This window comes from Cervus elaphus, chromosome 11 (assembly GCF_910594005.1).
Source record: "Cervus elaphus chromosome 11, mCerEla1.1, whole genome shotgun sequence".
NCBI lineage: Eukaryota > Metazoa > Chordata > Mammalia > Artiodactyla > Cervidae > Cervus > Cervus elaphus.
This window is the reverse complement of record NC_057825.1, coordinates 1145823-1165377: the sequence shown is the minus strand read 5'-3', so window position 1 is coordinate 1165377 and position 19555 is coordinate 1145823. Positions and strand designations below refer to the sequence as shown.

At 65.4% G+C, this 19555-nt stretch overlaps 2 protein-coding genes across 4 annotated transcripts; one reads left to right on the top strand and one right to left on the bottom strand.

Moving 5' to 3' along the window:
• Positions 1 to 410: 410 nt before the first annotated feature.
• LOC122702554 (proline-rich protein HaeIII subfamily 1-like) lies at positions 411 to 4896 on the bottom strand. Its single transcript, XM_043916131.1, has 4 exons — positions 4827 to 4896; positions 3874 to 4008; positions 1431 to 1618; positions 411 to 1079 (listed from the first exon to the last, which is right to left on the bottom strand). The coding sequence occupies exons 1-4, from the start codon at positions 4894 to 4896 to the stop codon at positions 411 to 413; spliced, it is 1062 nt and encodes a 353-aa protein (XP_043772066.1).
• On the top strand, positions 425 to 17573 carry TRAF2 (TNF receptor associated factor 2). Of its 3 annotated transcripts, none has more exons than XM_043916296.1 (11): positions 425 to 488; positions 6547 to 6756; positions 7637 to 7715; positions 7832 to 7930; positions 11542 to 11703; positions 12027 to 12101; positions 13261 to 13335; positions 14615 to 14941; positions 15359 to 15536; positions 15876 to 16024; positions 16413 to 17573. In XM_043916296.1, the coding sequence occupies exons 2-11, from the start codon at positions 6569 to 6571 to the stop codon at positions 16629 to 16631; spliced, it is 1551 nt and encodes a 516-aa protein (XP_043772231.1). In that variant the 5' UTR covers positions 425 to 488; positions 6547 to 6568; the 3' UTR covers positions 16632 to 17573. The 3 variants fall into 3 exon arrangements, with proteins under 3 accessions (XP_043772231.1, XP_043772230.1, XP_043772232.1); XM_043916295.1 differs by lacking the exon at positions 425 to 488 and adding an exon at positions 538 to 675; XM_043916297.1 differs by lacking the exon at positions 425 to 488 and adding an exon at positions 1909 to 1933.
• The last annotated feature ends 1982 nt before the right edge of the window (positions 17574 to 19555 follow it).

Sequence of the window (19555 nt, the reverse complement as noted above, 5' to 3'; positions counted from 1 at the left end):
CTCATGAATGTAACCTACTCTCGGGCCCAGCTCTGCGCCGGGACCCTGGGCCTGGGGTTGACCCTCCCTGAGCGAACAGCTACCACCAGCATAAGCAGTCGGGGAGTCCTGCCAGGAGAGAGCCCGCGGGAGACTTAAGTACCCAAGGCGCAGCAGCCCCGCCCAACCGGCGCCCGCTGCGGCTCCCTGCGCGCTTCTGGTAGGCTCCAGTGTCAGTCCGTCAGGAGGCGGGAGGGGCGGGGACAGGGCCAACCAATCGGGCCCCGCTATGGCTCTCTGCAGGCCCTTGGTAGGCTTTTGTGTCAGTCCGTCAGGTGGGCGGGTCCTAATTAGGGGGCGGGGAGAAATCTAGCCAGTCGGTGCTCGCTATGGCTTACTGGGCGCCTCTGGTAGGTCCTCACAGCAGTCCGTCAGGCGGGTTCGGGGGCGGGTCGGCGGCAGCCGCGGCGGCTGGCTGGCAGGCAGTTCCGGGCGCGAGGCGACCGTTGGTGAGTCCTGACGTCGGGGTCGGGGTCGCGGTGGGGTCGGGGGTCGAGGTCTAGGGGCGGGGACGCGGGATGGCGTGGCGCGCGGACCCGGGAGGCCCGGCGGGAGGCGCGGACCCCGCGGCGCGCGCGCCTAAGGGGATTTCTCGGGGCCGGAAACTGAAAGTCGGAGCGGGCCCCACGCAGGAAGGTTCGCGAACGGCGGGGCGTCCGCTGGGGCGGGCTTGGGGCCGGCGGGGTCGCCGCGCCTCGAGCCGCCCGCGAGTTTCGGCCGCTGCCCCCACCCTTTCCTGCCCCTCTTGGGGTGCGGACGGGCTCCCCGACCTCGGGGGGCGCCGCGGGCCCCTCCGCCTGCCCCGGCCCCGCTGCGCTTTGCCCTTGCCCGACGGTGACCCCGGGCCCGGGGGCGGGTACGGGGGTCCAGAGCGGAGGCAGCTGCCGGGGCGGGCGGAGCCCGGGGACCCGGCTCTGCCGTGTGTGCGGGGCCACAGGCTCAGTGGACGCCGAGCGGGCTCCCGGTGGACCCGGCGGTGGTGACAGAGAGAGCCGGGGACAGCTGCGCCCGTGACGGCCACCGCTCGGCCGATCCAGAGACTGGCAGGGCAGGGGGTGTGCCGGGCCTCGCGCCTGGCCCTGCGTGACTCACGGGCTACATGTCCCCTGCGGTGGGGCCGGCAACAGCTTTTAGCAGCTCAGTCACTTACTTTAGGTGGAGGTCCCAACCGGCCCAAAAGTGTGGCTTGAGTTGTTTCTGTAGTTTTTAACAGCTTTATGGCGGTGTAGTTTGCATACCATAAAACTCCGTTATTGCTTGAATTTCAAACAAACTCCTAAGAAGTGCTTTTGTAAAGCCTTTTCTGAGGGGCAGTAGCCTCCTCACACATTTGGGCGTCTGACTGATTCTAACCCCCCAGCCTGGCCCAGCTCCCACCTCAGCCCGCCCACCTCGGGGCTGAAGCCCAGCCCCCCCGGGGCTGCAGCCCCCAAAAGCCGGCGCTGTGAGTGGAGCCTCTGTGCTCTCTCGTCCCCTTGTGGGGGACAGCTGCGTGGGCACCTCCTGAGACACCCAGGCTGCTCCACGGGCCCTTCGGGCGTCCCAGGCTGCCTTGTGCCCTGTGGCCCTGGCCTGTTGACTGCGGCAGCGGCAGGGCCGCTCACTGTGCCCAGCGTGGTGCGTGGCGCGTGGCGGGAAAGGTGAAGGTCATGTGTTTGCATCACTGATGCGGGCACTCTGGGGAACTGAGGGAATGGGTTGTCTCAACAGTGCTTGTGACCTGGGGCTAGAGCGGAGAATGTATAGTCATCACTGGGTGCTGGGGACAGTATTTTCTTGGGGGAAGAATAGGCCTTTTGACTGGAGTCAGGTGTGGGCCCCTCGGCAGTGGGAGATGCCAGCCCACCGGCCAGCACGGTCAGCGCACCAGTGTGGACTGGGCACAGCCTGGCAGGTGGGTTTCCACGGCAGGATGGCACACACACGGGCAAGGGGTGGCAGGTCGAGAGAAGAGAACACAGAAAAAAATGACCTGCAGGCTCCACGGATCATGCCTGGAGTGGGGGTCACACATTCCTTCCATCCTCGAGTCCAGACTTGGGCTCGATGCCCTGTCCTCGAGGGGTGCTAGGACTGCTCCTTCCAGGAGACGGGTGGCTCCCTAAAGGTCTCCGTGTGTCCAGGGGGAGGGCGTGTCACTGTCCCATGGAGGGGCTGTGTCTCCGGGGAGGGACGGAGGCAGGCTCCCAGCAGCAGGGCGGAGACGGCAGGCCCGCAGGTGGTGGAGAGGCGTTCGGGGCAGGTGTTCTTGTGGACTGGCTGTGGTTTAGGGACGTGACTACACAGCAGCGGTGGGGGTAGGAGGTGAGTAGCAGGGGTGATGCCGTGCGGGTTCCAGGATTGGGGTGCCCTGCTCTGGAGTGGGGTAGGGCATGGCTGGGCTAGTCAGGGGGACAGCACAGAGGAAGGGCCAGACCCAGGCGTGGGAGTCGGTGGCCAGCGGGAGCCTGGGGAGCAGGGACGGCACTCATAACCGCCCGCACATGCCCGGGTCCCTCCTCCCTACCGCCATGCCTGCGATGCCCCTGTGCCCAGGAGAGCAGGGGAGGGCTCTCTGGGAATCCGAGAGCCTGCTTGGGCAGCCTGGGGGGTCTGAGGGAGGAGCCAGGTCCCCGTCATGTGTTTAAGGGGCTGGGGAGGCCCTGCGGTAAGTCATGTCACGGTGGATGGTGGCCTGGCCCAGCAGTTGCAGTGTGGTTAGGTTCTGGATGCTGGGGTTTTTTGGGGTGGAGGTTGTTGGGTCTTCATTTCTGCAAGTGGGCTTTCTCTGGGTGCGGCCAGCAGGGGTGCCCTAGCTGTGGCTCCAGCGTGTGAGGTCTCGTTGCCACTCAGTACTTACGGCTCATGGGCTCAGCTGAACCCGTGTCCCCTGCGTCGGCAGCTGGATCCTTAACCACCAGACACCAGGGAAGTCCCGCTTCTGGATACGGGTAGCAGGCAGAACCAGTGGGTTTCCTGACCCACTGGAGGTGGGACTGAGGCCTCGAAGAGGCACAGTTGCTCCATCGTCATTACCGTCTCCCTGTCAATGGCCCAGTTTTTTTTTAATTTCATTTTTATTAGTTGGAGGCCAGTTACTTTACAGTATTGTAGTGGTTTTTGCCACACATTGACATGAATCAGCCATGGATTTACGTGTGTTCCCCATCCCGATCCCCTCTCCCGCCTCCCTCCCCATCCCATCCCTCTGGGTCTTCCCAGTGCACCAGCCCTGAGCACCCGTCTCGTGCATCCAACCTGGGCTGGTGATCTGTTTCACCCTTGATAGTATACTTGCTTCAGTGCTATTCTCTCAGAACATCCCACCCTCGAATGGCCCAGTTTTTAATAAGAATGTGGGTGCGTTGGCGGCACGAGTAGCTGTGAGCGGGCACTGCGAGATGGGCGGGTGTAGTGTTTACTCCTCTTGTCTGGTGTCAGAAGTTGCTGGGTGCTGAGTTGGTACCCGATCACTTGGCATCACGTTGAGCTGGAAAGAAGGTACGTCGTGTAAACGGGATGCTCACCTGGGGCTGTGGTCTGGGGGCCGCACTGCACACCGTGTGCAGATGTCAGTCCCTGACTCTGGCCTGGGGGGGTTTGTTGTGCAGGCGGCTTAGACCCGGGGGGTGGGGGCCCAGGCATTGCAAGCAGCAGGGGCGGCTGTCAGTGGGAGCATGGATTTGGGGGAGTTCAGTCCCTGCATTGGGGCATCCCAGAGGGAGGTTCTTGAGTTGAACCCGTGTGTCTGCTGGCGACAGGTGGCCCCCCAGCAGCCGCCTGTTCGACCCTTGATGTGATGTTGGTTTGGGCAGCAGCTCGCCCTTTCGAGATGACTCACTGACTCCCACGCACCGGGTGAGGACGGTGGGCCCAGCTGCCCAGCAGCCTGGGGCTCCGTTGGGGTCTGGGTGATTTCCCACAGGGACGGCCCTTTCCACAGGTCCTCCTGCTGTGCACGCAGGTGGGACCTGGGCTTGCGAAGGGGGCCTGCAGTGGAGGAAATGGCAAAAAGCAGTAGGTGCCAGGCGCCCCCACCCTCCTAGGGGCTGCAGCCCACCTGGGGGCTTCTTTTGTGTTAAAACCCATTTCTAAGGTTGCCCTGCTGTCGTCAACGTTATGAAGCAGGGTTGTTCTGGATAAATGTGCGTGAGTGTACCATGATTAGGGATTTCACCATCTTTTTTGGATTCTCTGGGAATACAAGCTCCATCTCTTTATTTTAAAAATGAGATACTTGCACAGCAAAGTGTACAAGTGCTGAGTGTACGGCCAGACACACCTGTGTCCACGCACACAGCCACTGCTCGCCTCCTGGAAGTCCTCCCCTCCGTAGCACTGACCCTCCTACGTGGAAAACTCTGTTCCGCTACTCACAAGGTTTCTTTTTTTTTTTCCCACAAGGTTTCTGACTCCAAATGTGTGATTTTTCCACACCAAGCAGTTCTCCATTTCTTTCTCTTTTTTAATTAATTAGTTAGTTTCCTTTTGGCTGTGCTGGGTCTTTGTTGCTGTGGGGGCTCTTCTCTCGTGCGGGAGGGTGGGGGCTGCTCTCTCCGGCTCCCGGGCTGCAGGGCGCGCAGGCTCAGTAGCTGTGGCTCAGGCTCTGCTGCCCCACGGCGTGTTGGGATCTTCCCGGACCAGGGATTGAATCCGTGTCTGCTGCATTGACAGGCAGGTTCTTCACCACTGAGCCACCAGGGAAGCCGTCCGTTTCTCGATGGACGCCGACCGGTGTCCTGGCTGCCTGGAGTCAGCACAGGCCCCCCTGTTCAGGGCTCGGCCCCACACAGCTGCCCCCACCCCACCTCCGATGGCAGTGGGCAGGCGAGGCCTCCCGTACTTCAGACCCGCTGACTGTAAATTGAGGTTTTTCATGACCCCTCCTTGGGGCCAGTGATTTGCTAGCAGGGCTCTGAGAACTCAGAGAATCTCAAGTGTCAGCCCGCTGGGAGAGATGCCCAGGCCAGGTACGGAGGTGGGGAGGGCGGCCATACCCCTCCGTGCGCGTCCCCGTGTCCAGCTAGAAGCTGTCCAAACCCCCTGGTTTAGAGTTTTCTAGAGGACTCCACTGTGAAGGCATGCTTGATTACATCGTCAGTAAGTCATCTCTAGTTCCCCTCACCCCCCCCCTCCCCCGCCCAGGAGATGGGAGTGCTGGTGAAGGGGCAATCCGGCCCCATCGCTCAGGAAGCCCTGGGGGTCTGGGTGCTGCCAGCAGGGAGAAGCCCCAGCGCCTGCTGCCTCAGAATCGCCCCAGGGCAGCCACCTCCCAGCTCCTTCATCTTCTGTTAGCTTTGCCTGTCCTCCAACTCCCTGTAACTGGAGTTATTCTGTAAGTAATTTTGTCTAGTAGAAATGCCGTTTAACAAAATGTCACTTTGTTGTGTAAAGTTAATGCATTCCTGTCTGGAGCGTATTTTGGGGTGTGGATTAAGCGCGAGGCCAGGGCCGGGCGCACGGGCGCATTCCTCCTTGTTTTTTACCACCTTGCTGGAGAGAAGTCAGGATTTGGAAAATAAACTGGAAGCTTGGCAGGCCCAGAAGGGGTTTGGTTCCAGGTTGGAGGCTCCTGACACTTGACCCCTGACATCTGTCACCCTAAGTAGAAAGGCCGCCGGCCGCCTGCCTGTGAGCGCGGGTGGGTGCAGTGCAGGCCAGAGGGGCCCGAGATGTCTGGGCGGGCAGCTCTGCGAGCAGGTGGTTCGGGTGGAGCCTGGGCACGAGCTTAGAGCCTCTGTGGTGTTCCTCGTTACGATTCTTTTTTTTTTTTTAGTTCTACCAGTTTATGGCTACCAACCCATCTCCCTGCGCCCTCATACCCGCATGCTCGGTCATGTAACCCATGGACTGTAGCCTGCCAGGCTCCTCTGTCCATGGACTTTACCAGGCAAGAATAGCGGAGTGGGTTGCCATTTCCTTCTTTGCTCTGTTACAGTTAAGGATTACAGTGCATTTATAGATGCGACTGGAATGAAATATTTAAGGCTGTAAGCACTGAGGCCTCCCAGGGCGCCCTCGCTCTGGGCTGGGGAGCTGTGACTGCTGAGGGGGAGGTGAGGCCTGCAATGTGTTGGGGCCTTTTCTCTCTTTATTGCTCAAAAAAGAGACTGTTTTGTGGTTCTTTAGCGTCCAACAGGAGTAAAGTCCATGGGTTAGTGAAATGGGCTCCATCTGCCACAGGAGGTGTGGTCAGCCAGCCGCGTTTGGGTGGGAAGCCGCCACAGGCTGACCGGGCGAGTCAGTAAGAGCCGTCCGGTGTTTGCCGAGCATCCTAACGGTCGCCGCCTCAAGGCGATGGCCGGGCCCGAGGAGTGAGGACTGTGGTCTCCGTTGAATGGAGGCTGGGCGGGCTGGCCTGGGAGAGGGGCCGCCCCATGGGGGGGGTGCCCGCTGCCTCAGCCTTGGCCCCTGCGTGTTCGAGACCGGTGTCCTGCCTCAGACATCACCCCCACAGCCCAGTGGCCTCGGCCCCTGGTGACCGCACGCGTCCCCGGACCCACCCTGACGCGCTGTGCTCTCCCCTAGGGCTTGGTGGGGTGCGGCGCTCATGGCTGCAGCCAGCGTGACCCCTCCCAGCTCCCTGGACCTGCTGCAGCCCGGCTTCTCCAAGACCCTCCTGGGGACCAAGCTCGAGGACAAGTACCTGTGCTCGGCCTGCAGGAACGTGCTCCGCAGGCCCTTCCAGGCGCAGTGTGGCCACCGCTACTGCTCCTTCTGCCTGAGCAGCATCCTGAGGTGGGGCCCTCGGCGGGGCGAGGCGGGCGTCCCCCGGGGCAGTGCTCCCGCTCCTCTCTCCTGGGTCAGTGCTCCCGCTCCTCTCTCCTGGGTCAGTGCTCTCACTCCTCTCTCCCGGGGTCAGTGCTCCCGCTCCTCTCCCGGGTCGGTGCTCCCGCTCCTCTCTCCTGGGTCAGTGCTCCCGCTCCTCTCCCGGGGTCAGTGCTCCCGCTCCTCTCTCCCGGGGTCAGTGCTCCCGCTCCTCTCCCGGGTCGGTGCTCCCGCTCCTCTCTCCTGGGTCAGTGCTCCCGCTCCTCTCTCCTGGGTCAGTGCTCCCGCTCCTCTCCCGGGTCGGTGCTCCCGCTCCTCTCTCCCGGGGTCAGTGCTCCCGCTCCTCTCTCCTGGGTCAGTGCTCCCGCTCCTCTCCCGGGTCAGTGCTCCCGCTCCTCTCTCCCGGGGTCAGTGCTCCCGCTCCTCTCTCCCGGGCTCAGTCCTCCCGCTCCTCTCTCCCGAGCTCAGTGCTCCTGCTCCTCTCTCCCAGGCCAGTGCTCCCGCTCCTCTCTCCCGGGTCAGTGCTCCCGCTCCTCTCTCCCGGGTCAGTCCTCCCGCTCCTCCGTGTCTCTACTGGGAACCACGCAGTCTGCTGGAGCCGCAGGCTCGCAGCCCTTTGCACCGGGCGCCCATGTCCCTGAGGGCTTGGGGGCGGGGGCAGTGGCTGGTCCTCAGGAGGACAGTGTCCCCGGTTCCCATGTCCACGTGTGGGCTCTGCGGGCGCACACGGCCCTGTGCCTGCTGGCTGCCCTGCTTGGTGGCTGTGGGCACTCCGGGGCCATGGGGTGGGTCTGGCGGCCGGCGGGCTGCCCGCCGCACATGGCAAGCTCACAGGCCACTCCCGCCTCAGCTCCGGGCCCCAGAGCTGCGCCGCCTGCGTGCAGGAGGGCATTTACGAGGAGGGCGTCTCGATCCTGGAGAGCAGCTCGGTGAGTGAGCCATCGGCGCTGTGCTGGCCGTGTCAGGAGGGGCGGCCTGGCCTGAGCCTGGCCCTGGGCCTGGGGCGGCTGGCGGGGGGCTCACCCGAGGGCCGCTCTCTCCCCAGGCGTTCCCGGACAATGCTGCCCGCAGGGAGGTGGAGAGCCTGCCGGCAGTCTGTCCCAGCGAGGGCTGCTCCTGGAAGGGGACCCTGAAGGAGTACGAGGTAGGGGCTGCCTGGCGCCGGCTCTGCCTCCCCCAGGGCAGCGTCGGCTTCCACGGAGGAGAGGCAGCTGCCGCTGGGGTGGCCGGACGCGTGGCCGGGGGCGGGGAGCTCGCCATCTGTGGCTATTTCCTGGGGTGGCCGGGAGGCAGGGAGCTCGCTGTCTGCGGGCGTTTCCTGGGGTGGCCGGGGGATGAGGAGCAGCGGTGTGCGCGGGGCCCGGCTTGGCCCAAGCGCCACACGGGCGAGGAGTCAGCCTTCTCGCTGCTGGGCTTGTGTTGTCCCCTCACTGAGTGTGTTCTCGCTGGAGGATGCAGGAGTGGCCTGCTTGTCGGTCCTGGGGTCACAGGAAGGCGTCTTGACGAGGTGCCAGCGACAAGGGCAGTGGCTGGGTGCGTCTCTTGTGGGCCCCTCTGGCAGGTTGGGGCACCTGTGTGCCAGCCTCCCTCTGGCAGCCGGGCCTGCCGCCCTGCCGTCTCCTCGGGAGCCGGGCCAGGGCTCCTCCGGGGGCCCGCATGCCACTGGAGGCTCTCCTCTGCGGGTCGCCCCCACGAGCCGTGCCCTCAGCACTTCCCGGTGGCCGGGTGCTGCCCGCGGAAGACGGGGTCCCCACGCTGTGGTGGGTCATACCCCGGGCTAGGCCTAGTCTTGAGAACAGGGGAGCCTGCCCCAGGCTGCAAGGGGAGGGGCCTTGGGCCGTCACGCTGAGGCCACTCTCAGCCTTGGGGTCTGACGAGGGGTCTGAGGGCGGGGAGCGCGACAGGGCAGGGTGGCCGGGCCCAGCCCGAGGCGATGGGGCTCCTGTGTGTGTGGGGCCCGGGGGAGGCCTCGGGGCCGTACAGCCCCCCCGGTAGGCTGCAGGGCCCCTGTTCTCTGCGCAGGGCTGCCCGGACCACAGAGCAGCCTCCCAGCAGTGCGGTGTGCGGGCTGTCCTGAGTTTCCACCTGAGGGCGGGGCCCGTCGGCCCTGGAGTGGGGATCCCGGGTCCCCAGGGCTCCTCTCTTCCTGCTTCTGGCCCTGGGCACTGCCCAGCGGTGTTCCCTGTTGCCCGACTCGACGTTGGCTTCAGGCTCTCGGGGTCTGCATTTTGCCAGAGCAGCTTGTCTGCGTCTGTGGGGGAGCCTGTGGTCGGGTGGACAGGAGGCGTGCTCTGCTCTGATGAGGCACCAGGCCTCCCTGTGCCCCTCCCGGGAGCAGGCCCCCAGTCCCTGGGCCACCGGGGGGCAGAGGCACAGACGGGGAGCCCGTCTGTGGGCGGGCCTGCCCTGTTGCTGCCTGGGGCTGTCCAGAGAGGAGGCCTTGGGGCAGGGTCTCCCTGGGAGGCTGGGGGACGCCGTGATGCTCTTTGAGGGGACCAGAGGTCCCTGGGGACAGGTGGAGTAACCCCAGCTCCCAAACCCTCGGGGCTTGCTCCTGCCTCCGGCTGGCAGTGCGGGTGGCAGCTTCGAGGGCCTCTGGCCGAGAGCCTGGGACCACAGCCAGCCGTGGGCCCGCTGGCCCTGCAGGCATGCGGGCTGGAAAGTCCCTGGCTGGGCCTGGGAGCTCAGGAAAGTCCCCGAGGGGGTGGTCATGTGGGAGGCGGGCCTGCCTGGCCTCTGAGTGCAGCCTCTGGTGCAGGCATGACCTGTCACCGGCTTGAGAGGCCACTGCAGACAAGGCCGCCTCGTTGTGCGGGCAGCCCCCTTGCTGCGTGGGGGCCCCGCCCTCAGCCCTGCGCCAAGACATCTGCCCTCTGGCTTGCTCAGACTGGGGCTGTGCTGGGAAATGCTGGGGCTGCAGCTGAGCTCCTGAGAGTGTGGAAAGATGGGGAAAATCCTGTGTAGCCTTTGAATAAGCTTTTCCCTTGCAGTGATGTCTAGCGTTTTCTAAGAACCCAGTGAGATAGCGTTCCAGTTCAGTCAGAAGATGGTGGAGCGCCTGCTAAATGTAGGTGGGGGTGGCTGGGGGCCGCTGTCTAGAACTGGGACTCAGGGAACAGCAGGGGGAAAGGGCCTCAGGCTTCAGAGGAGGGTCCGGGCGGACCTGGGTGGGGACCAGGCTGTGGGGCCGCCGCAGCTGAGAGGGGCGCAGAGCGGGCGTGCTGGCCCCTGCCGGGGTGTCCAGAGTTGAAACGCCTGAGCATTTGGTTTGAACTCTGGCTGACGGCGTGTTTGTTGATTTCTCCATGCCATCCGAGAGGAGTGGAGCTGACGGAGCCGGCCCGGCCCGGCCCGGCCCCTGAGCGTGCCCCTGCTCCGGGCCCAGGGGCGGCCGCCGTGGAGTGGGGCCGGGCTCAGCCAGGACAGGCCTTCCTCTCTGGGCGTGGCCGGGCTGCCCCGTGCCCAGCCTACAGCGTTTGCAGGGATCAGGTCCAGGTGCCCCGGGCGCTGCCGTCCGTGCCTCCGGAGCCGCGGGCGCGTCTGAGGCGCCTGCCTGCTTGTGGTTTGCCTTGTGCTCAGTGCGGTCAGACCAGAACCCTCTGGGGAGCTGGGGTGCCCTGGGGCTCAGGGACGTGCCCCCGGGCGTGCCTGCAGGGCGGCAGCCCCGGGGCAGGGGTCCCTCCGGTCTGCTCGCCGCACCCGGCATCGTCCTGCCCACCGCCGCACGGCCCGTCTGCGTCCCGGGGCCCAGCCTCCGCAGCAGCGTCCCTGACGCCCCCCCGGCCGTGTGGGGCTGCCTGGGGGCTGCATCCCATCTGATGTGCACTCCTGGGGCAGCGTGGAGCTGGGGTCCTGGGGCACCCCGGCTGCCTGGAGGGGCCCCCCATGCCGAGTCTCCGGGGTGCTCCTGGGGTTCTGCTTTCCCCGCAGCCAAGCCTGCTGCGTGAGGTGGAGGCCGTGTGTGCACACCGCCCTGGACGGTGGGCCACGTGGAGGCGGCCTGAGGGAGGCTCCTCCTCCTTCAGGGTCACTGTGGCTGACCGCTGGGGCACCCAGCCCTGCAGCCCAGAGCGGCCCGCGCCTGGCAGGCGCCCGGCCTGCGTCTCCACCGAGTGGTCATGTTGACGTGATGTGGATTGGACTGCAGTTTTTATAAAACGATCGCACACAAAGCATCATGTCCCGTTTTCTGCTTCCTGCCTCCTCCTGTGTCCCTTCCGGCCAGGTTTCCTGACGGCTCTCCCGGTCTCTGCCTGTCCCCTGGGCCTGCCACCCCGCCCATGCTTTCTCACTTCTCCAGCCGCCTCCGCCTCCCCACTCACCCCGTGGCCACCCCAGCGCCCGGCAGGCCCGGCTCTCACGGCCGCGGCACAGCACCCGCGGCGTCACCTCTCCTGGGACAGCCTGGGCCTGGCTGATCGTTCAGAGCCCCAGGCTGGGACCCCGCGTCCCCGGCCGCCTCACCCGTGGCCTCAGCTGCAGGAGGGCGAGGGGAGGGGCCTCTGACTGTCCCCTGGGCCGCGGTGGCTCTCCTCTGCCTTTCGTCCTCTAAGAGCCTGTCCCTCTGCCTCCGTGCCCCCCTCACTGTCCCCTCTGTGTCCGGAAGGTGGGGCTCCGCCAGCTGGACCTGGGTCCTGACCTCTGCCCTTGAGCAGGGGTGCCGGAGTGAGTACTGGGGTCCCGTGGCCCGGACAGAACTGCGGCTGCGGCCAGAGTCCCGCAGCGGCAGCCGACACCCGCTCCCTTTGTTGCCAGAGCTGCCACGAGGGACACTGCCCATTCCTGCTGACCGAGTGCCCGGCGTGCAAAGGCCTCGTGCGCCTCGGCGAGAAGGAGCACCACCTGGAGCACGAATGCCCGGAGCGGAGCCTCAGCTGCCGGCACTGCAGGGCGCCCTGCTGCCCAGCCGACATGAAGGTGAGCGCGCGGGCGGCACGTGGGGCCGTGTCTCCCTGCCTCGGCCTCCTGGCAGCCGGACGGGCCTGGCCCCGAGCCTGCGGATGCCCTCCTCATGCGCCCGGACGGGGCTCTGATGGCCAGACGGGCCCGGCCCTGAGCCTCGGATGCCCCCCACATGCGCCTGGACGGGGCTCTGATGGCTAGACGGGCCTGGCCCTGAGCCTCGGATGCCCCCCACATGCGCCCGGACGGGGCTCTGATGGCCAGACAGGCCCGGCCCCGAGCCTGCGGATGCCCTGCACGCCCGGCCGGAGCTCTGACGGCCGCTGTGCCCCTTGCAGGCACACCACCAGATCTGCCCCAAGTTCCCCCTGACGTGCGACGGCTGCGGCAAGAAGAAGATCGCCCGGGAGAAGGTGGGCGCTCTGGGGCGGGGGTGGGCTCCGTGTCCCCCCTCCCACGGCATCGCCCGGCGGCTGCGCCCTCGGCCCGCGGGGGCGGGGACCTGGTACTCGGGCGCTCCGCGCTGTGCTGGGGCTCCCTGTGCCCTGGGGTCTCGGCCTCTGAGGGTGGGACGGGGGGAGGCGGCTCTCGCCTGCTGCTGCAGCGCATGGTCTCACAGATCCCTTTCACGTCCCTGCTGGCTGTGCGGGGAGCTGACCTGTGTGGCCAGCTCTCTCCGGCCCTCTGCTCCGGGGGGAGGATGCGAGCCCTGTGGCCTGTCCTCGGGGAGGCGGCTGTGGTGCTTCTGACAGAGTCTGTCTGTCTCCTCCTCCTTTGAGCACCTGGGGTCGCTCTGTAGAGCTTGTTCGCAGGTGTGCTGGGCCATCGCGGTGTTCCAGGCCGAGGACTGGGAGGCGAGTGCGTTCTGGGCGCTTGGGGGCTTGAGGCCCTCCCGGGCTGGCAGGGGGCCCCGTCCCGCTGCGCCCTGCCGGCCTCCGTGCCTCAGGCCTGGTCACACGGGGCGAGGACTGCATCCCAGCTGGTTTCAGGTGGTGACGCTCGGGTTGTGAGCATGACCGAGAGCTTTTCTGCCTTGAGTGTCACTAGTATCCCCCCCATTTTTTTTAATATTGGGGTGTAGTTTGATCCCTGGAGGAGGCCATGGCATTCCACTCCAGTATTCTTGCGTGGAGAATTTCATGGACAGAGGAGCCTGGCGGGCTACAGCCCGTGGGGTTGCAAAGGGTCAGATAGGACTGAGCCACTCCCGCTAACTCACCGCTAGCCTTAGATCCCCGGGGCTGTAGACCGGCTGGCGGGGAGGCGGCAGGGCTGCTTTCTGGGACTCGGAGGCCTGCGCGGGGAACAGAGGCTCCGCGGGTGATCTGGGATGTCCCTCAGCCTGTGCTGGCTTCAAGCACACACGTGGCTGAGTTTGCACGTGTGCGTGTGAGCATGAGTATGTGGGTGCCCTGCGGCTTTGGGAGCACCTTGCTGGGCTTTGTCTGGCCTGAGTATGCAGAGGCCGGTGGGGTGGGTCCAGGAACCCTTGCTCGGACTCTGACCTGGTCGGGGCTGCAGGGGTGAGCGGCCGGAGCAGAGGCGGAGCGGTGTTGACCCCAGGCCCATCAGTTTCAGGACCACGTCCGGACGTGTGGCAGATGTCGAGTCCCGTGCCGATTCCACGCCGTCGGCTGCCCTGAGATGGTGAGTCCCAGTCTGCAGCTGGCCCAGCTTCTGGTTCTCAAGCAGAGGCCCTTCTGGACACATCTCCCCTCTTGCTCCAGCCCAGCCCGCGGGTGTCCTGGCTCTGTCCACATCCTCCCGGTGATCCCCAGTGCCCAGCCTTAGCCACCCCGTGGAAAGGAAGGCCAGCATGTTGCGCCCCCCCCCCCCCCGGCTCTGGCCACACTACTGCCCATTCGCTCACCTCGCTTCACCTGGCTGTTGCGGCCACAAGCCCCGTGGTCATCCTGGACCTGCCTCCTGTCTCGTGTCCCGGCCAGTCTCCGGACGAGCTTCTGTTCTGCCCAGACAGCCCCCAGCCCTCCCCCCCTCGCTTCTGTGGTCTGCATGGCCCTGCTGTGTGATCCTGCTCCAGCCACTGGCCCAGCTGTCCTCCGGCACACCGGCTTTCTCTGGACCTTGAACCCACCTCTCTGCAGCCGCGGCTGCCCGCTTCTCTGCGGCTCCCTTGGGTCTGGGCAGCCCCCTGTGCGCGTGGCCCCGGCCCTCCTCTCTCACCTGTTCCGTGTCCCCGAGGGCTGGGTGTGTGTAAGCCTGGCCGGTAGAGACGGGCACCCCAGCCCTCTGCTCTCGGTGGGGGCAGCCTGCTGGCAGTGCTGTTACCTGCTGACTTGACGTCGCTGGATCTCAGCACCTGCTTTGTTTTTCTGCGGGTGAATGAGGGTGGGGCCCCTTCCGTCCCCTTGGTCTGTGTGTGCCTGCCTGCTTCTGGACACTGCGGTGCTGGTTATTTCGTGGGCTGAGGGGCTGTTAGCACCAGCAGAGGGGCCTGGGGCGTGAATGGCTTCTTCCCGGCCCTCGGAGGGTCACGTCCTGTTGACCTCGTGGCTCCAGCAGCAGCCTCAGCAGAGCCTCCACGTCAGGCATCCGAGGTTCCCGCACGCTAGGCCTCATGTGAAACTTCATCCCTTTATTTGTGCTTTAGGCTTTCTTAGTTTTTCTGACCCTCCACACTCGCTGTGGAGCTTTGGAAGGGACGTGGCTGCAAAGTCAGGTTTGTGCGGGGGGACTGCCTGAAGGTGACCTTCACCCCCGTCCCGAGCCGTGTGGCAGTGTCTGTAATGGTTCCTCCGGCAGCTTAAACACGAGTGAGGCGCGTAGGGAGGTCTGTGTCTCGAGGACAGGGTGAGTGCAGCGTCGGGCGTGGCGCTGGCAGCTCAGGGTTGGGCCTCGGCAGGGTTGGGCAGCTCAGAGGTCCGGGCCCGGGGCCTGGCGGGGCTCAGCGCTGTGTCCTCGGCAGGTGGAGAGCGAGAAGCAGCAGGAGCACGAGGCGCAGCGGCTCCGGGAGCACCTGGCCCTGCTGCTGGGCGTCCTGCTGGAGGCCGGGCGGCCCCCGGGGGACGGCCGCCCGCTGCTCGGCCAGGGCGAGGGCGCCTGGGAGGCCGGCACACCCTCCAGGGCAGCGGAGCTGCTACAGAGGTGCGAGGCCCTGGAGCGGAAGACGGCCACCTTTGAGAACATCGTCTGTGTGCTGAACCGGGAGGTGGAGCGGGTGGCCGTGACGGCCGAGGCCTGCGGCCGGCAGCACCGGCTGGACCAAGACAGGATCGAGGCCCTGAGCAACAAGGTCCGTGCTGGGGGCGGGGCGCGTGTCCCCATTGCCCAGGCTGCCTCAGACGGGCCGGGGGCCGCGGCGTGTCCGAGCCAGGGCTGGGTGGCGCCTGGCTGTCCGGCGGGCTCCCTGCTCTGCCTGTGCCTGAGCAGAGGTCCCCGGAGTCCCTTCTCCGACGGGGCAGAGGTGGCCGCGGGGATGTGCTTGCTGTGTGTGTGGACTCACAGACACGCTTCCTCCTGGGGTGGGGGTCTCGGGGGCACGGAGCCGACCCGCGACAGCTGAGCCCCGCAAGGCTGAGGCGCTGGGCGAGGGGCCATCCTCCTGAGGAGGGGAGACAGGCCTGGAGGTCCTCACAGGCTCGTTCGTGCCAGGCGGAGGTTGGTCTCCGTGGGCCGGCAGAGGCCCGTCCTCATGGCCCCGCACCCCCAGGTGCAGCAGCTGGAGAGGAGCATCGGCCTGAAGGACCTGGCCATGGCCGACCTGGAGCAGAAGGTCCTGGAGATGGAGGCGTCCACCTTCGATGGCGTGTTCATCTGGAAGATCTCGGACTTCTCCAGGAAGCGGCAGGAAGCCGTGGCCGGCCGCACGCCCGCCATCTTCTCCCCAGGTGCTCTCCCGGGCCTTCCCACCCCCACCCCTGGGTCGGGGTCGGCTCCAGGCCTGACTCCTGGCTCCGCACCAGCCTCCCTTACATGGCCGCCCCCACTGCGTTCAGTCACCCCTCCGCTCCTCGTTGGACGGGAGGTCGTCCGGACCGGAAGTGGCTGACCTTGGCCCTTGGCCCAGAGCCTTGCGAGCTGTGCGTTGACCTGGCCCGAGCCTCCCGGCTGGCAGTGAGACCAACGCGGGCTCACGTTCAGGCCCTCTTTCTGAGCGCTTTGTGTCTGTCTGCGCCGGCAGCTGACCCTCCTCGAGCCCGGGCTCACCCCCGCCTCCCGCCCTGCAGCCTTCTACACCAGCAGGTACGGCTACAAGATGTGCCTGCGCGCCTACCTCAACGGGGACGGCACCGGGCGCGGCACGCACCTGTCCCTCTTCTTCGTGCTGATGCGCGGCCCGCACGACGCCCTCCTGCGCTGGCCCTTCAACCAGAAGGTGCGTGGGGCTGCCGGGCGGCGGGTGGCGTCCGTGGCTGCTCGGCCCCACGGTGCGTGGAGAGCTGCCTCAGAGAGCCTGTGTGCCAGGGCGGCGGGCAGCCGGGCTGAAGCGGGGACCCGGGTCTGGGCCAGCACAGAAGTGAGGGGACGCAGCCCCGTGGCCCTCGCGGAGGGCGTGGTGTCCCCGAGCGTGGGGCGGGGTCCTGCTTCTCCCTGGAGAGCGCTGCTCCTGGGCCGGGGCAGCTGGGAGCTCCTGAGAAAACGCCCATGAGGCCCGCGGGCCGCGCGCCAGCCTCGGGTCTCTGTCAGCAGACAGGGCAGGGCAGAGACGGACAAGCCCGGCCGGCCGCGGGGTGACGCCCCCTCGCCCCCGGGTGCTCTTCCAGGTGACCCTGATGCTGCTGGACCAGAACCACCGTGAGCACGTGATTGACGCCTTCAGGCCCGACGTGACCTCGTCGTCCTTCCAGAGGCCGGTCAGCGACATGAACATCGCCAGCGGCTGCCCGCTCTTCTGCCCCGTCTCCAAGATGGAGGCCAAGAACTCCTATGTGCGTGACGACGCCATCTTCATCAAAGCCATCGTGGACCTGACGGGGCTCTAGCCGCCTCTCGCACAGCAGGGCCCCGCGCTGGGTGGGCTCTGCTGAGCTGTCCTGAGGGGCCCGTCCTGAGCGGGGCTGGGCTGAGGGGCTGTGCGTCCCTGCTGGGTGTGCCCCGCAGGCCTGGAGCCCTCAGCCTGCAGCAGGGCGGCCGCGGCGAGGAGCCCGGGAGAGGAGGGCCGGCCTTGGGCCTGGCTGCCGCTCGGAGGAGAGCCCTGCTGGGCCAGCCTGACCAGGCTGCACGCGGCGGGTGCCCCGTGTCCCCCGCCCTGCGGGGTGTGGGCGGTGGGCCCAGCCCTGCCGAGACACGTCAACTTCCCCGTTGGCGCAGAGAGGCGCGCTCAGACCCTCGGCGCTCTGCCAAGTGCTGCCCTGGCTCCGGCCCTGGGGGCAGCGACCCTGGCCGTCTCCCGAGTGTCCCGAGGCTCCCGGACACCACGGACCTCGGGGAGGTCAGCTGTTCTCCTGGGAGACTGCTTGCTGGGCGGCTTCCGTCTTTCAGGTCTTGCCAGAGGCTGCCGTGGAGAGCGGGGCCCCCGGGCCTGCAGAGTGCTGGTGGCTTTGTCTTCGGGGGAGGGGAGGGCCTGGCGTTGTGTCACCACAGGAGCAGCCATGCCCACCCTGGGGTCCCCCCGACAGCGGCAGAGCCCAGGAGGCCTGAACATGGGGTGCACCTGGTGGACCCTGGCGGGGCCTCAGCCCTGAGGGCCCCGGCCGCGCGCAGGTCCTGGCCGCTGGCTGTCCACACCTGGGACTGGGAGACTCGGGGGCCAGGTCCTCAGAGACCTCATGACACTGGACACCCTCAGCGTCGTCACCGTCACTTTTCTGGTTCAAGAAGTTAAAACAGCAGAGAAGCACACAGAGTGATGAACTGTGAGCCCAGAGTTAACACGTGTACACGTTTTGAATTATGTATTTTAATTAAAAAGACGTTGCATAAAAGTGGAGTCCTGCTTCCTTCCCTCGCGCTGCCTCAGCTGGCCAGGGCGCTGCCCTTGCCGATGCGGGTCGTCTGCTGTGTGCGTGTCCCGTCTGTCTCCCGGTTTGGTCTCCCACACGTGAGACGCGTGCACCGGCTCCCCCGCGGGGCCTCGCCCTCTGCCCCAGGGTGGAGGCCTGGCGTGCTGAGCACGGCGGGTGTGTGAACGCCAGGCCCCCCATCTGTCGCCTCCCCACTCCGCTCCCGTGGGCACACGCCTGCCCGTGCCCGGCGGGGCGTCCCCGCTGCCCTGCGCACAGGCCCGCAGCTCCCGCAGGATCCCTCCTGACTGGAGGAAGCACTCGGGACCTGTACTTGTTTGTGCCGCTGTGGTCGCTGAAGGAACATCCTGTGTGTGTCACATTCACGGCCGATGGTCGTCATGGGTTGTGTCCCCCAAAAGCTAGGAAGTACTGTTTCTCAGTAACTTAGAACGTGACCTGGTTTGGAATGACAGCCTTTACAGAGAGAAATTGAAGGGAGGCTTTAGGCTGGTCTCAATCCCTCATGCCCAGAGTCATCGCGCAGAGGGGAGAGCACGTGCAGGTCGGAGGAGCGTGCCGCGTTGAGGCGGGGTTTGGGGGGAGGAGTCTGCGTCCGGAGCCCCAGAGACAGTGGGGGAACCCAGGAAGAGCCCAGAGGGCACCTCCCCAGCAGCGGCCCTGCCAGCTCCATGAGCTTGGACCTGAGCCCAGGACTCGGAGAGGATCGGTCCTCCGTTTTAACCATCCCGGTGTGCGGCTCAGTGTCCGGGCCGCCTAGGAAGCCGCCGGGGAGGGCTCAGTTGTGCATCTGCGGCCTCTCAGACACGAGCGCCTGGCCTCTCCGGTGGTCACTTTTGATGCGTCTCACTTTCTGCCGCGTGTGTTTTGAGACTGCTGTTGGCTGCACACACGTGTGGGATGGTTGTCTACTTGATGAGTCGGCTGCCTCGCTAGACATCGTAACTACCTCTTTCTAGTCAGTCGTCAAACGTGTTTGGAGAACTTGGGAGAGGGCTTCCCGTTGCTGCTGCTGCCGCCTCCTGCTCACATCCTGTCCTTCCTGTCAGGAGAGCTCCTCCACCTGACCCGACGGAGCGGATCCTTCTCACTGGAGACCCAGCTCCAGGCTGTCTCCTTTTGCCCAGCACTCAGAAAAGATTCACTGCTTCTGGGACCTCCCTGGCGGGCCAGTGGCTAGGATTCTGGCCTTTGACTGCCGCGGCCCGAGTTCAATCCCTGGTCAGAAGTGGAGGTCCCACAAGCCGAGGCGTGCCCCCCGGAGTGCTGCTTCCACGGCCCCGGGTCTCGGGGAGGAACGCGCAGCCCCACACGCGGTGCCCAGGGGTGAGCCGTGTCTCCTCTCTGCTGTCAGCGTCCTCCTGTCTTCAGTTTTCCCCTCTGATTCCATGTGTCTGGACGTGTGTGCTTGGCCCTGAGCCCTCCTGCTAAGCTTCTTGAGTCTGTAAGTTTGTATATTCCACCAAATCTGCAGACATTTTCAGCCGCTACTTTGTTTTTTTTTTTTTTTTTTTTATTAGTTGGAGGCTAATTACTTCACAACATTTCAGTGGGTTTTGTCATACATTGATATGAATCAGCCATAGATTTACACGTATTCCCCATCCCGATCCCCCCTCCCACCTCCCTCTCCACCCGATTCCTCTGGGTCTTCCCAGTGCACCAGGCCCGAGCACTTGTCTCATGCATCCCACCTGGGCTGGTGATCTGTTTCACCATAGATAATATACATGTTTCGATGCTGTTCTCTCAAAACATCCCACCCTCACCTTCTCCCACAGAGTCCAAAAGTCTGTTCTGTATTTCTGTGTCTCTTTTTCTGTTTTGCATATAGGGTTATCGTTACCATCTTTCTAAATTCCATATATATGTGTTAGTATGCTGTAATGTTCTTTATCTTTCTGGCTTACTTCACTCTGTATAAGGGGCTCCAGTTTCATCCA

Bases quoted from the DNA above. Each gene is read 5' to 3' on its own strand.
- LOC122702554 (XM_043916131.1), bottom strand. From the start codon at position 4,896: ATGAAAAACCTCAATTTACAGTCAGCGGGTCTGAAGTACGGGAGGCCT. The intron at 4,009-4,826 runs GTGGGGTGGGGG...CCTCCACTGCAG, and splicing joins CCTGCCCACTGCCATCGGAG to GCCCCCTTCGCAAGCCCAGG. The intron at 1,080-1,430 runs GTGGGCGGGCTG...CTGCCCTGCCAG, and splicing joins GGCTGGGCTTCAGCCCCGAG to TCTCTGGATCGGCCGAGCGG.
- TRAF2 (XM_043916296.1), top strand. From the start codon at position 6,569: ATGGCTGCAGCCAGCGTGACCCCTCCCAGCTCCCTGGACCTGCTGCAG. The intron at 6,757-7,636 runs GTGGGGCCCTCG...CTCCCGCCTCAG, and splicing joins TGCCTGAGCAGCATCCTGAG to CTCCGGGCCCCAGAGCTGCG. The intron at 14,942-15,358 runs GTCCGTGCTGGG...CCGCACCCCCAG, and splicing joins TCGAGGCCCTGAGCAACAAG to GTGCAGCAGCTGGAGAGGAG.